This window comes from Chiloscyllium punctatum, chromosome 29 (genome assembly GCF_047496795.1).
Source record: "Chiloscyllium punctatum isolate Juve2018m chromosome 29, sChiPun1.3, whole genome shotgun sequence".
NCBI lineage: Eukaryota > Metazoa > Chordata > Chondrichthyes > Orectolobiformes > Hemiscylliidae > Chiloscyllium > Chiloscyllium punctatum.
Window position 1 is genome coordinate 63,285,319 of NC_092767.1, and position 16,320 is coordinate 63,301,638.

Here is a 16,320-nt window from a genome sequence, read left to right on the forward strand (position 1 = left end):
GTAACATGTACAGCTGCTAGCACCCTGGGATTCAAAGAATCACAGTGGATTGGTGAAGGTGAACGAAGATCCATTCAGCAGCTAGCCGGGACTGACATAACATGGACACAGCTTGGCTGTTCCATTATCGTCTGCAACAATGCATTTTCACTTCTGTTACTACATACTCTCCGATTTTGTATTTACTCACTGGTTCCCCCATTGTTGAATATAAAATGTTCAGGAAAACACATTTGAATGAGAGGGTAAATATGTTCCCCCCCCCGCCCCCTGGTTAACTGCAGTGATGGCAGCGTACAGCAGCAGGGCAGAAAGTCAAGTGTTTCTTGGAATAGTTTTATTCCATACTAATTGTGAATCATTCCTCACACTTTCTCACTATGTTTCCTTCTCTTTGTGACAGGATGAACGACGGTAGTGAGTACCTGTTCCAGGCTAAGGACGAGGTGAGCTCCGCTTGTGTGCGTGTTTTTTTGTCTCCTTATGAATAACACAAGGTACTGACCATGAAAGGGCAGCAGCCAGGGCTCCCCAGCCTGAGGATGACAGGGTGACCTTGTGAGGAGGAGTCAGGTTGACTGAGCCTTACGGGGAAATGAGGGGGAGCCTCACCAAGACGTGAAACATTCTGACGGGGCTGGAGAGACTGGGTGCAAGAACACTGTTTCTGCAGGCTGGGGAGGGAAGGGGATGTGTGCAGAACAAGGTGTTACAGTCTCAGGATACATAGTAGGCCGTTTTGGACTGAGATAGAGTCAAAGAGATGTGCAGCATGGAAACAGACCCTTCAGTCCAACCCATCCATGCGGACCAGATATTCCAACCCAATCTAGTCCCACCTGCCAGCACCTGGCCCATATCCCTCCAAACCCTCCCTATTCATATACCCATCCAAATGCCTTTTAAATGTTGCAATTGCACCAGCCTCCACCACTTCCTCTGGGAGTTCATTCCATACACGTACCACCCTCTGTGTGAAAAAGTTGCCTCTTAGGTCTCTTTTATATATTTCCCCTCTCACCCTAAACCTATGCCCTCTAGTTCTGGACTCCCCGACCCCAGGGAAAAGACTTTGTCTATTTATCCTATCCATGCCCCTCATGATTTTGCAAACCTCTATAAGGTCACCCCTCAGCCTCCGATGCTCCAGGGAAAACAGCCCCAGCCTGTTCAGCCTCTCCCTGTAGCTCAAATCCTCCAACCCTGGCAACATCCTTGTAAATCTTTTCTGAACCCTTTCAAGTTTCACAACATCTTTTCGTTAGGAAGGAGACCAGAATTGCACACAATATTCCAACAGTGGCCTAACCAATGTCCTGTACAGCTGCAACATGACCTCCCAACCCCTGTATCAATAAAGGAAAGCATACCAAACGCCTTCTTCACTATCCTATCTACCTGTGACTCCACTTTCAAGGAGCTATGAACCTGCACTCCAAGGTCTCTTTGTTCAGCAACACTCCCTAGGATCTTACCATTAAGTGTATAAGTTCTGCTAAGATTTGCTTTCCCAAAATGCAGCACCTCGCATTTATCTGAATTAAACTCCATCTGCCACCTCTTAGCCCATTGGCCCATCTGGTCCAGATCCTGTTGTAATCTGAGGAAACCTTCTTCGCTGTCCACTACTCCTCCAATTTTGGTGTCATCTGCAAACTTACGAACTGTATCTCTTATGCTCGTATCCAAATCATTTATATAAATGGTGAAAGGGCCCAGCACCGATCCTTGTGGCACTCCACTGGTCACAGGCCTCCAGTCTGAAAAACAACCCTCCACCACCACCCTCTGTCTTCTACCTTTCAGGCAGTTCTGTATCCAAATGGCTAGTTCTCCCTGTATTCTGTGAGATCTAACCTTGTTGACCAGTTTACCATGTGGAACCTTGTCGAACGCCTTACTGAAGTCCATATAGATCACATCTACTGCTCTGTCCTCATCGATCCTCTTTGTTACATCAAAAAACTCAATCAAGTTTGTGAGACATGATTTCCCATGCACAAAGCCATGTTGACTATCCCTAATCAGTCCTTGCCTTTCCAAATACATGTACATCCTGTCCCTCAGGATTCCCTCCAACAACTTGCCCATCACCGACATCAGGCTCACCAGTCTATAGTTCCCTGGCTTGTCCTTACCACCCTTCTTAAACAGTGACACCACGTTAGCCAGCCTCCAGTCTTCAGACCTCACCTGTAACTATCGATGATACAAATATCTCAGCAAGAGGCCCAGCAATCGCTTCCCACAGAGTTTTAGGGAACAACTGATCAGGTCCTGAGGATTTATCCACCTTTGTGCGTTTCAAGATATCCAGCACTTCCTCCTCTGTAATATGGACATTTTTCAAGGTGTCACCATCTATTTCCCTGCATTCTATATCTTTCATGTCCTGTTTCACAGTAAATACTGATGCAAAATATTCGTTTAGTATCTCCCCCATTTTCTGCGGGTCCACACAGTCTTGCTGATCTTTGAGAGGCCCTATTCTCTCCCTAGTTACCCTTTTGTCCTTAATGTATTTGTAAAAACCCTTTCCATTCAGGAGGCTGCAGGGGCCAAGTCACTGAATATAGTCAAGAAAAATAGATTTCTAGAGACCAAAGGTATATGGAGACAGAGGAGGAGTATGGCATTGAGGTAGAGGATCTGACATGGTCATATTGAATCGTGGAGCAGGCTTGAAGGGCTGAATGGCCTACTTCACCTCCTACTCTCTATGTTTCACACTGTAAATGTCAGGGCTGGGGTCAAGGCAAGGAGAGGTGAGACAGTAAAACATTTCAGTGGAACACAGCACTGTGAGAGAAGACATCAGAAAAATTGAGTAAGGTATCCTTGGTATCCATTTGGAGGAGTGATCTGGGGATTGATGCCGAATGAAGGGATGATCCCAGGGGATTGATGTTAGGACCATACACCTGATGGATACCTGACCCTAGTTGGGCTTCAGTTTCTTTTGCTTGTGCTACTAAGAGTCAGCCGCGTTGCTGTAGCTCTAGAGTCATTTGTAGGCCAGACCAGTTAAGGACAGCAGATTTCCATCCCTGAAGGCTATTAGTGCACCAGTTGGGGTTCTGTGAGAGTTGATGGTCACCATCACTGAAAGTGGCTCTCTCAATTTATTTTAAATTCTACCAGGGCCAGAATGACCTTTAAACCCCCCGTCTCCAGAGTATTAGTCTGGGTCTCTGGATTACTAGTCAAGATTAGAATGGTGCTGGAAAAGCACAGCAGGCCAGGCAGCATCCAAGGAAAAATCGACGTTTTGGGCAAAAGCCCTTCCTGATGAAGGGCTTTTGCCCGAAACGTTGATTTTTCCTGCTCCTTGGATGCTGCCTGGCCTGCTGTGCTTTTACAGCACCACTCTAATCTCCAGCATCTACAGTGCCCACTTCTGCCTCTCTGGATTACTAGGCCGGGAACATTAACTCTGCACCATCATCACCAGTTAGCTTCAATATCTCGAATTAGTATCTAGTGGCGCGTGGACAGTGAATGTCTGGGGTGAGCCCTGTCTTTTGGTCTCCTGTAATGAATTAAAAGTTAAAAGATCACACGCCACCAGGTTATAGTCCAACAGGCTTATTTGGAAGCACTGGTTTTTTGAGCGCTGCTCCTTCATAAGATGGCTGTCCAAATGATGTACTGAGTGAAGTTGCCTACAGTTACAGCAGACGCTCTCACAGGTCTGGTGGCCATTGCAAACTGTAGTAGATGTGTGGAATCAGTTTAGAAACACTGGTTTAAACCAAAGTGTAAATATATCTGGAGACTGTGGCATGGTGGTAATGTTAGTAGATTTGTAATCCAGAGATGCAGACGAATGCTGCGGCAGCACAAGTTCAAACCACAGCAGGGCAACTAGTGGAATTTGAACTCAATTAATAAATCTGAAGTTGAACACTATGTTTGGTAGTGGTGACCAGGGAGCTAGTTGTTGTAAAAACACACCGAGTGTATTAGTGCCCTTGATGGAGGAAATCTGCTGTCCTTAACTCAATCTGGCCTACATATGATACCAGACCCACAGCAATGCGGTTGACTCTTAACTGCCCTCTGATATGGCTAAGTCCAGGGGCAATTATGGATGGGAGACAAATGCTGGCCCACATTCCCATGAAAGAATTAAAAAAAACAAGTCATGCAGCAAAGGAAGTTACTCAGAATATTCGAGAGACACTGGGCACCATACATTGGGCTTTGGACAACTCAGTAGTGGATAGTATGTGTATATTGCGTTAAAAAAATTGATGTTAAATGATGATGGTTGTATCAAATGCATTCACATGGTTTTATTTTGCTGCTTCTTCAATGTCCCCCATTTTAGGAGGAGATGAACAATTGGATCAAGACTATTTCCACAGCCATCACAGAACATGCACAAATCGCTCAGCAAAGTGGTCAGATGCCTCTTACTACCTCCTCCACTGATGAAGGCAATCCTAAACGGGACAGTGACCGAAGATTCAGTCTCTTTGGAAAGAAGAAGTGAGGGCAAAAAAGACGCCATTGCCTTTATGTCGCGCAGATTGGATCCTTACAATCGCTTACAGGGACGGAGTCTCACTTGGTGAAGTAGAAATTGTTTCATCTTGAACCTGAGCAACTAATGTTTTTAATTTGACAATTTAAACAGGAGTTGGACAATTGCAGGTGCGTCTTTTGGATGGGTCTGTGACAATTTTCTATTAAAATCCCGTTCCGCTTTTGGTGCACATTTGTGGATCCAGCTGGCTGCTGACTGGGACTCTCTGACCTAAGGGTGTGGGATCTAGTCTTGGTTGGATGTTTCAGACCCCGTACATGATCAGATTGTTGGCTTTGGGACCAAGTTGTCTCTGAATGCGCCGGTTCCAAATGTTCAGCTGCATTTCGATTTGAGAATAAGTGGATGCGGGAAATGTCCAAACTAATTTTCTGTTCATTAAAGAAAGGGCACTATCAAATCTTTTAGTTTTAATCTTCTTTACAGATTTGTACCTTCTAAGACTTGATGCTTATTTGACATCTCATTATGTGTCGATGGAGATTTGTGTGTTCAATAGATACTGCTGTTAACTTGAATCTTAGCCCAGTGTCTGAAATGTGAAGTAACACATTCCAAATATGGTTTCTGGTGTTGTGACAGCTCATATCCCATCACAGGACAGTCAGAATTCCTAACATTTTACCAAAATGCCTTTGGTCTTCCTGAAAAGCTTCAAGTTGGAAATACCATATTGAGGAGCTCTGGCAGAATCCAGAAAGTGAAGCTGCCCACTCATTTCAAGCCACAGAGTTCCTGCTTGTGGATCGGCGCTGCAGCACGGTTTGTCAAGACTTTAAACTTTTCTTGAAACGTAGAAGGAAAAGTAAGAAATATGGGCCTGACAAAGCAGTGGCATGGCATCTGATTACTTGGAAATTACAAAAGGGAAACAGGCCTCCCAGAGTTTGTGTTGGCATTTACTGGTTGTGAGGAATTGGTCCAATGACGTGTCCTCCTCTTCGCTCACCCTGTAGCGCTACTTAAATTAGAGGCGGCAGAGAGGATGAAAAACTGTAAAATCATTTAAACTAAGCGACCCAATGTTTGCCCATGCCCATTGTAATGACTTTAGTTTGGTAGTAATGGGTAGTAGTGACCTTGGACTCATCTCCGTCCGTGGGAAAGTAATTGGGGAAAATGACTGTGAGCAAGGGGTTAATTTACTTTTGGTGTGCACCTCGTTGAAGGTGGAAGAGGGAGAAAGAGCTCACATCCCTGCAGCCTGGCGTTTACTCCATTTGTGTGTGGCCCTTTCTGCAGCGTGAGTTCCATTTGCTAAGTCTGGCCTAAAAAGGGGAGAACCTGCCTCCCGAGATGTCTCATCTCGCCCTCCTTGAAGAGACAGACGCCAGTGTCTGCATTTGGAGCTAGATTAGATTCCCGACATTGTGGAAACAAGTCCACACCGACCCTCAACCCATCCAGACCCATTTCCCTCTGACTAATGCGCCTAACACTACGGGCAGTTTAGCACGGCCAATTCCCTGGTGCTGTGAGGCAGCAGTGCTAACCACTGAGTCACTGTGCCGCCTCAGCTATGTCTGGCTGCAGAGATGGCAGATGTTTTAAAGTCTCTCAGTGCGGTAGAGCAGGAACGGAGGATTCACTTCAGACCAAAGACTATCCTTGGTTAGAGGACGAAGATGTCCAATTGGATTCTGTGGAACTGAACAGGAGTAGAGCGTTCATCGTCATGACTCCCCAGACAAGCACCCGGACCCCTCACCAACTGAATAGATTGGCCTTGACTGAACTCTCTATAGCTCTGAGAGTGCAAATTGTACCCCATTCATTTGTTAGGTGGGCAACAGTGGAGCCATGCACACCATGTCAGAGGGTCTGCGTCTATCTATGGAGCAGCAATGGGCCTGTTCCATCAAGCTGTTGGAGTGTCAGCACAGCTGGCAACATCACCTCGAACATTTGAGGGAATCAGCATCCCGGGTTTGCAGGATGGAAGGGCTGATCTCCCCAAAAACAGACGCTGACTTCACCTTGTCTGGGGATCACCAGATCTGAACCTCAATCACTAAGTTCCCAAGAGGCCCAAGCTGTTCATTGTGAATATCACTGTCATGTCCCCACAGGTGGGAATGATCTACCCAAGAGCTTTCATTCAGTTGACATGTATCTCCTGCATCTGTAGAGGTCAGAGTTCTGGGCAGTTGGCATGATCCAGTTATTTTGCACAGTCCTAGATTGGAGCAATTGTTTGTGGTTTCCAACAGTCGGGGTATTGACTTCTGTCTCTCGGGAATGTGTCTTAGCACATGAGCTTTCACTCTCACTGTCCACACATCAACCCAGTCCAGGTGGGATCAAGCCCACAACTCCTTTGCTGGGGTGGCATGGGGGTCGGAGTGTGAACTCTTTGCAATGATAGGGACCAGGATCAGCACCGGCTGTTCTGTCAGGCCTGTGAGAAGGAGGGCACCATGTTATTGGGAGTCTTCCAACCGTATATAAAGCAGAGGAGACTCGGGGTTAGGGAGTTTAATAGGAACTTTGTTGTTTCCTGTTGCTCTAGTACTCCAAACTGACCCAGACCTTAGAACTGTTGAGATAAGCCCAGATTCAGAAGAACCAAAGGTTGATTATTAGCCTGAAATCCGTCTCTGTTTCAGCCTTTCTGGACTTTGAGGAAGAACGACAGAAAAACCAATTTCTGAGGGTTATTTTTCAGATGAATGTCATTCCACCAATTTACTGATTAACGGCTTGATCTTTCTGTGATTCCCCAGGAGATTCATTGAGATACATCCATGTTATGATGAGTTTGTTTCGCTGAGATTTAGTCCCACTTGCACAGTATGTGAACACTTCGATCACTTTGGTCGGAGCAAGTGGCTCTGAAGTTTGGAATGGAAGTTTGCTTTCCTGGACAGCACCATGAGACCGTGATGCCCTCAGTGCAAAATACGGAGAACAGAGTAAGGAATTGTCAATGGGTAGAAGCTGCGAGCTGCAGACTACTAGCAAATTAATTTCTCCATCAATCAACAACAGCAATTTGCATTTATATAGTGCCTTTAACCTAGTAAAGCTGAACAGGTGGAAACTCTACAGTCCTGCTACATTGAGCCGCAAGTAAAGCAACCCATAGAAAGAGGAGGCGCCACAACCATTAGCAACAACCAGACTCCATATTTGAATGCAAATGACTAAGGCTGGAGTGTTGGCTGTCAGAAGTGGCTATTGAGGCTCATTTTTGATCTTCTCTTGATGTCCCCATAACTTGACAGATAACAGTCCTCAGCCAATTTGATTGTCACCACATTTTTGGCAAGGACTGGCTGAACAGACTGGATCCAATAAAGGTTATAGGCCCTCATAAGCATCCCAGCTGCAGTGCTGAAGATTTGTGCTCCAGGAGTGACCGCACCTATGGCTAAACTAAGCTGTTCCATTACATCGATAACACTGTCATCTACTCAACAAATAAATATCCTGAACACAAAAGCAGGACAATGCTGTTACCTCCACATCAGTTCATGTCCAATTCAAAAGTGATCCACAATGTTGAAATGACTGGTATCAAGTTGTACAGCCTGTCGCACCTTGATCCACGTATGGACAAAGAAATGAATTTCAGAGATGCAGCGCAAGTGACTACACTGGAAAGCATGACAAAATTTGAGAGCATATGGCATCAAGGAGCCCTAGTAGGTCTGAAGTCAGTGGAACTGGGAGAAATCTCTTCAGTGGTTGGAGCCAAAGTTAACACCTAGGTTATGGATTTTAGAGACCACTGTCTCCAACCGAGGACATTGTTCAGGAGTTCTGCCAGGTAGTGTCCGAGGTCTGACTATCTTTAACTACTTCTTCAATCATGTAAAGAACTCCAGAGAGACTTTTAAAAAGAGATTCAAACTTCTAGTTGACAACTGAAAGAATGACACAAGATTTGATGTTTTAAGGATTTTACTTTAACAAATGACTAAAAGCACTATTGATTAAACACTACTTTTTTATGTAGGCAGTTTTTACTTTAAATTTCAGAGGTGGACATTCCCCTTTTGCTTATTACTCATTTCACTCCTGTTGGAATTGCACTCCCGTTAGCAAACAGGCCATAATTGTTCCCCGTTTCCACATGGCTCCTCTATCCCCGTTCCGCTCAGTAATAACTTTGAGTGACTGTCTTCAGGCATTTGGAGTATTTCCTCAATTTACTATCAGCCATGAAGCCTGACTCAATTACTTTTCCTGTCTGACCACATCAGGACACCTCTTCCTGAAATCCACAGAGGGCTGCAAGATGCTTTTCTTCAGCTCAAGATTGTTTGCCTCTGACATCCAGCTCTGATAGTTTGCAAAGCTAAGCAGCCTGTTCTCACTGCTCACCACACAAAACGTCTATCTGTCTGTGAGATTCCAGGGAAATCTGTAATCCGGTCTTTATGCTGGTATTCTCCACATCCTTCCTCATGATCGTGAATCACATGGGTCTTTGATCTAGGTAGAAAACCTAATTAACTATACCTGGGAAAGCAAATCTCTCTCATCTTAGAGCTAAATGGAGAATATAAAGCACAAGTGTTTAACATCCCAGTTCTGAACACTTTTGTGGGATTTCTCCAGTGTTAACACACAGGCTGCTGCCATTGTCTCTATGCATAGATGTATGGCACCTCCTCCCATTAAAACAAACCTGACCCTTCCTTTGATCTTTAATAATTGAACCACCCAGCCTCACCATCAGGCAAACTTCAGAATAGGCCACATGACCCTTACCATTTTACATTCAAGACAAGTTCAAATCTTACAAACCTCAAAATTGTAGCAATGACCTAGTCTCCATCATAAGGTATATTGCTGCTGATTGCACAGTGTGCGGGTCCACTTGCAAACTCGGATATTGAAGCAGTCAGTACCCACTTGTGACCGAAACCTGGACAATATCCACTCTGGGCAGACATGTCCCAAGTAGTATTCACACTGCAAGTGTCAGGCAAAAAGAGAAATCATGACTACCTCCCTATGGCATTACCATTACCAAATCGCCCGCCATCAATCTTCTGGCACCAGTTATCAGAAGATCAATGAGTCAGCCACAGGAAGCATGGACATGTATAGGATTTTTAAGGGGATTGGCAGGGCAAATGCTGAGAAGATGTTTCTCCTCATGGGAGAATCTAGGACCAGAGAGCACACTCTCAGAATAAAGGAGCATCAATTTGAGATGAGGAGGAATTTTGTCTCAGAGTTTTGAGAGCCTTTGGAACTTCTTGCCACAGTGAGCTGTGGGAGCTGAGTCCTTGTGTATGTTGAAAGCTGAGATAGATTTGTGCTCAGTCGGGGTATTAAGGGTTACGGGGGAAACACAGGGAAGTGGATATGAGGAATGTCAGATCTGCCATTACGAACCTATTGAGTGCTGGAGCAGGCTCAAGCAGCAAAACAGCTTACTCCGGTTCCTATTCCTTATAGTCTTAAGGAATTACTCAGCAGGTCAGGCTGCATCTGTGGGGAAAGAAGCAGTGTTAAGGTCTCAGGTTGATAGCCATTTATCTTGGACACTGTGACTACAAGAGCAGCTCAGAGACTGCACGTCGCCTAACTCTAACTCTGCAAAGCTTTTCAGAGAAATATAGAAGGTAGGAGCAGGAGTAGGCCATTTGGCCCTTCAACTTGGCAAAAGTGAGGATTGCAGATGCTGGAAATTAGAGTTTAGATCAAAGTGATGCTGGAAAAGCACAGCAGATCAGGCAGCATCCGAGGAGTGGGGGGAGGCGGGAGAAGGTAGCAAAGAGTACAATAGATGAATGGGGGTGGGGATGGAGGTGATAAGTCAGAGGGGAGGGTGGAGCAGATAGGTGGGAAGGGAGATTGGCAGGCAGGACAGGTCATGGGGACAGTGCTGAACTGGAAGGTTGGAACTGGGGTGAGGTGGGGGAAGGGGAAATGAGGAAATTGGTGAAGTCCACATTGATGCCATGGGGTTTAAGTGTTCTGAGGCGGAAGATGAGGCGTTCTCCTTCCAGGTGTCGGGTGGTGAGGGAGCGGCGGTGAAGGAGTCCCAAGACCTCCATGTCCTCGGCAGATTGGGAGGGGGAGTTGAAATGTTGGGCCACGAGGCGGTGGGGTTGATTGGGGCGGGTGTCCCGGAGATGTTCCCTAAAGTGCTCTGCGAGGAGGCTCCTTTCCGCAAAGACCATTCCCTCTGTGACTACCCGGTCAGGTCCACGCCCCCCCAACAAACCACCCTCCCCTGCCACCGCAGGAATTGCAAAACCTGCGCCCACACCTCCTCCCTCACCTCCATCCAAGGCCCCAAAGGAACCTTCCACATCCATCAAAGTTTTACCTGCACATCCACCAATGTCATTTATTGTACGCGTTGCTCCTGATGCGGTCTCCTCTACATTGGGGAGACTGGATGCCTCCTAGCAGAACGCTTCAGGGAACATCTGCGGGACACAGTCATTGAGTTTACCTTGGTGCCTTTGAACAGACAATCCGTTCCTTTTTCCCCACATTCTCAGAATCTTCTTCTCCCTTAAGTAGTCAGTCTAACGTCTTTTGAAGATGACAAATCAGAGCGTTAGCATTGGTCTGATTTGTAGCTCTTTTGTCTCTGGGAAACAGTGGCTTGCGTGGCCAGTGTCGATCAAATCACTGCCAACCGAGCACAAGGGTTCAATCTGGTTTGAAATGGGGTGGATCCAGGTCCTGTCTGTTCACGTCCCTGTGGGGGACGTCGCGATGCATTAGGAAAGAACAGGCTGCCCTTTGGGTGGCAAACGCGAGAAGGACAAGGCCCCAGCTGAGTTTTATACCCAACTCTGGAGGCCTTGCTTCAGGAAGGATCTAAAGGTCTCCGAGAGGAGATTTACTCAAATCGTGGAGAAGGTTAAAAGATGAACTCATAAAGTTGGTCAAAGTCATGAGGGGTCTGGACAGAGCAGTTAGGCCTCCCATTGATCGAAAGGTTGGAAACGTGAGAGTATGGTTTAAGGTGAACGGTACAAAAAAGCAGTGGTGACATGTGGGAAAGCCTTTTCACACAGTGAGTGTTCGGATTCGGTTTGCACTGCCTGAGAATATGGTGGAGCAGTTTAATTGAGGCTTTCAAAAGGGATCATGACCTGGAAAGGAAGAAAGGCAAGGAAGCAGCACTAGGGGAATTGCTCCAATGCAGAGCTAGAAGCAGACAGGGTGGCCTGAATAGTCATAGTAGGAGGCCGTTCTGTATTAACCCTTTCAGTGGAGGAAGAGTCAGGAACCAGGACAAGTTCTTGAAGGGGAAAACACTCTGTAGTTATGGGCAAGTGCAGTGGAATGCGATGAATTGCAAAGTTTGAGCAAAGAGCTAGCTATGCATACAATGGGCTGAATAGCCCCTTTACATTGTGTATCATTGTATAGTTCCTTGAATATATGACTGATCCCAAAAGGACAAAAACCGAATTGATCAGTTCTGTGGCAAACACTATAAATCACTGGAAGTAATTTAATTTGTTTATCATTGCAGTTTCTCTGTTACAATCGGAAAGGGAGTTCAGTTCCTGCAAATGAATATTGGGAATGCCGGGGGCCAGGGCTTAAAAGCTGTTTCTTGGAGCAGAGTTTATTTCTGCTGTTGTTGTTATGGCGCCACATTACAATACTTAGCCCACAGTCACATTCACACAACAATACCTTGTCTTTGCAATTTCAAATCCTCTCAAGAAGGAAGTACCAGAAAAAAAAATTTCTATATTTTTCAAGTAAACGCTATATATGCCCATACATTTGAAAGTACTTTGACACTGTTGTTCTTGTACTTGTAAAATCCATACATGTCTAGGCCATCCACTTTGGCGGAAGGGCAATTAACCGTCAGCATATTGCTGTTGGTCTGGAGTCACTTTTAGGCAGATATGACCAGCATTTTCCTTCCCTGAAGGATGTAAGTGAATTAGATGCTATGGTAGAAATTGAACCTGGGTATCCACAATGTTATGTGGGTCTCTGTTTTGATAGTCTAGTGATAGTACCATTAAGCATCACCTTCCCCTGTATGCTAATTGATATCATTAATTTGGCTGGATCCATGACAGGAATGATATTAAGTTAGAATTAAAACAAACCAAGGAAGATTCCAGAACACAGATCGAAGAAAGCCAGTTGAAGGATGATGCAGTGGAATATATGAAGTTCAATTTACGACAGAAACTTGGAGTAGTTGTGACACAAGGTAGCGTCCCTCCCTTTGGGATAGAAGCTGTGGGGTTGTTTTCATGGGCGAGACAGAGAAGATGAGCAAAATGTATCATAAGACCATAAGACATAGGAATGGAAGCAAGGCCATTCAGCCCATTGAGTCCACTCCGCCATTTAATCACGGCTGATGGGTGTTTCAACTCCACTCACTCGCACTCTCCCCGTAGCCCTTAATTCCTTGCGACATCAAGAATTTATCAATCTCTGCCTTGAAGACACTTAACGTCCCGGCCTCCACTGCGCTCCGTGGTAATGCATTCCATGTGAGCTTCTTGAAATGAAGATATAGAAGATGCCAGTGGGTCAGCTGTGTTCCCAGGTGGGGAAAGCAAGCAAGGGACATAAAAATGACCAATACAATTTCTGTATTTCAGAAATAAGCACTGAATTTAAAAGGGAGGTGAGGGTGTATTCACACAAGACATTGTTTAGGCCCCAGTTACATGAATGGCACTCCATTATATAGATGTTATTCATGGAAAGGAATAGGGAATTCCATTGTTATGGAAAGAAACGTACTCAAGAACATTGACTGTTTTTGCTGGAATGTAAAAGGTTAAGAGGGAATTAATTCTGAAAGGTTTGAAGTGAGCAAGTACTGAATGTTTTTAATATTTCACAAAGAGGATTAGTACAACATAACATGCTTTACCACAGGCTCTACTAAGCGATGTCATTGAAAAAACACAGGGAGATAGTTGAACATCAATAGCTTGGGTTAAAGAGTTTATTATAACAGTAATGCAGAGGCTAACGGCCTCGCTGAAATAGAACAGTAATTTTCATCAAGGGGACAATGTGCAGTTTATCACGATTATCCAAAATTGACCAAGTACCACCGTTGTGGGAATGGTATCTTGCTGCCTGTCTCAGCATTGCACTAAACAGCGTGTAGTTCTTCTGTTGGCATCAAGAACATGGTCTAAACTTGTGCCAATATCTAAATTTTGTCGCAATCAGCCCGATATCCTTTCCAATGGTATGACGAGTCTTAGTTACTCCAAGGCAACCTTTCTGACACCAAGAATTAGCTTTTACGTGTGTGGAGCCTCATATGAAAAACTGTTTTTTTTTCCTTTTGTCTGATTGTCTCCTTATCTGACCTCTGTCAGTCCTTCTAACATACTTTCTCCCCCTCTCTCTCTCATACGTTCTCTTTGCTTTCTCAACCTTTGACATTGAATTACCAAAATTTGCTTTGACAATTTTTGCTTCAAACTTGCACTTCCTGTTTTGGACACAGTTCTTCATTAATTTCCACCAAATTTGTTAATGATGTGCTAATTATTTCATCCTCTTCACTCAGCTTTCAGATGCCCTGTGGTGAGCTGCGTTTTCCATCTCCCACTTACAGCGCTGCTCTTTGTAGACAAATTACAGGAATTCAGCCCAAAGCATGTACATGATAGAATTCTCTGATTCAATGCAACGTCCATCCACACTCAGTCACAATTATAACTATAATAAGATGCTAAATTTCATCTTTGGTAACCTTTGAGTTTGTTTTAAAAGAATATTTTAATGCTCAGAGCGAGTCCACACTATTTTCAGACTGGGAGTGTACTGGGCTCACACTGGACACTCACACAGGGTTCACAAAGCCCTAGACTATATTAGGCTTGCACCACACGTCATTCTGGCTGGTCATACATAGAGCCTGCACCACACTAGGCCCACACCATACTGGGCTGAAACTGGCTGGATCCACACTGGCCCAACACTACACTGGCCTCTTGCTCAAACCAGATCCACTCTGGGATGGCATTGCCTACACTGGTACAAGTGCAGGGTGGAATTTATTGTGTTGTTTGACTTGTAGTCTTTTTATTCATCACTAAAGTGAAAAGAAAGCTTGAATAATGGAATAAGTAACAGCTGAGAACATTCATTTGATAAGGAAGAGTTTTAACACTTGCTTTTTCCAGGGATAGGACTGATCTTTTTTGAATGGTCATTATTGGTATTGTATCGTGTGACCAGATTAATTAACGACCTGATGGGATGTGTCCTAGGGTATTCAAGGAACTAACAAAAGAGAGTGAATGCACTAATACTAATCTTGCCAGAATCCTTAGATTGTGGACAAGTTCCAGAGGATTGGAAAATTGCAAATGTAACATCCTATTTAAAAAAGAGGGAGACAAGAAAAAAGGTGCCTCTAGGCCAGGTAGCTTAACATTGGTTATTGGGAAAATGTTAGAGTTTGTTGGAAAGGATGTAATAGCAGAGCATTTGGAAATGTATAATGTGATGAAACAGACACTGCGTGGCTTCATGAAGGGGAAATCATGGCTGGCAAATCTACTAGAATTCTGTGAGGAGGTAAAAGATAGAATCGATAAAGGGGAAGTAGTGGATGTAATATATTTGGATTTCCAAAAGGAGTTTGATAAGATACCAAACACAATAGGCTATTCAACAAGAGCCCAGGGTGTTGGAGGTAATCTATTAGGGTGGATAGAGTATTGACTAACTAATAGAAAGGCAGAGTTGGGAGGGGGGCATTTTCAGGATGGCGAGAGTGTGGTACTGGAAAAGCACAGCAGGTTAGGTTGCAACTGAGGAGCAGGACAATCGACGTTTCAGGCATAAGCCCTTCATCAAGCAGTCCTCACTTTCTCCCATTTTCAGGATGGCAACCTGAAATGAGTGGAATGCCACAGGGGTCAGGGTTGAGGCCACAATTATTCACAATATACATTAATACCTTTGGACGAGGAAAGTACTATAGCCAAGTTTGCGGATGACGCAAAAATCGGTGGGAAGGGAAGTGGTGAGGATGATGCAAACTGTTTCTCGAGGGATATAGACAGGTTAAGCGAGTGGGTAAAAACTTTGCAGATGCAGTATAATACGAGAAAATGTGAGGTTATATAATTTAGCAGGAAAAATAGAGGAACTGAATATTGTACCTTGATTGGAGGAAGGCTGCAGCACCGAGGGATTTGGGAGTCTTTGTCCATGAATTACAAAAAAGCTAGTGTCCAATTTCAGTGGGCAATAGAGAAGGAAAATGGAATGCTGGTGTTTATAGCAAAGAGAATGAAGAATAAACATGGAGAAGTCTTGCTATACAGGGCACTAGTCAGACCACAACTAGAGTACTGTGAACAGTTTTAGTCTCCTTATCTAAGGAAAGATGTACTGGCATTGGAGGCACTCCAGAGAACATTCACAAGGTTGATCTGGACTGGCTTAGGAACAGGTGAGTAGTTTGGGCTTATAGTCATTGAAGTTTTGCAGAATGAGAGGCAACGTTTCAAGAGCTTACAAGATTGTAGAGGATTTGACAGGGTAGGTGTGGGAAGGCTGTTTTCCCTTGTGGGAAAAGACTAGGATCAGAGGGCATCATTTCAATGGAAGTGGCTACCCATTTAAGACAGATACGGGGACGAATTTCTCTCTCAGAGGGTAATGAGTCTGTGGAATGCTTTACTGTCGGAGTTTGCTAAAGCTGGGTATTTAAATATATTCAGGGCTGAGATGGGCACCTTTTAATCAGTAAGGGAACCAAGGGTTATGGGGTAAAGGTAGGAAAGTGGAGTTGAGGGTTATCATGATCTCATTGAATGGTGGAGCAGACT

At 44.7% G+C, this 16,320-nt stretch overlaps 1 protein-coding gene across 5 annotated transcripts in view; it reads left to right on the forward strand.

Moving 5' to 3' along the window:
- The window catches only part of LOC140454472 (spectrin beta chain, non-erythrocytic 1-like), a 274,811-nt gene extending 264,559 nt beyond the window's left edge, over positions 1-10,252 (forward strand). For all 5 annotated transcript variants that reach the window (XM_072549239.1, XM_072549238.1, XM_072549237.1 and 2 more), the window contains 2 exons: positions 404-446; positions 4,331-10,252. In XM_072549239.1, coding sequence (XP_072405340.1) covers positions 404-446; positions 4,331-4,495 — 208 coding nt within the window. In that variant the 3' untranslated portion in view covers positions 4,496-10,252. The remainder of the gene's footprint in view (positions 1-403; positions 447-4,330) is intronic.
- Positions 10,253-16,320: the final 6,068 nt, after the last annotated feature.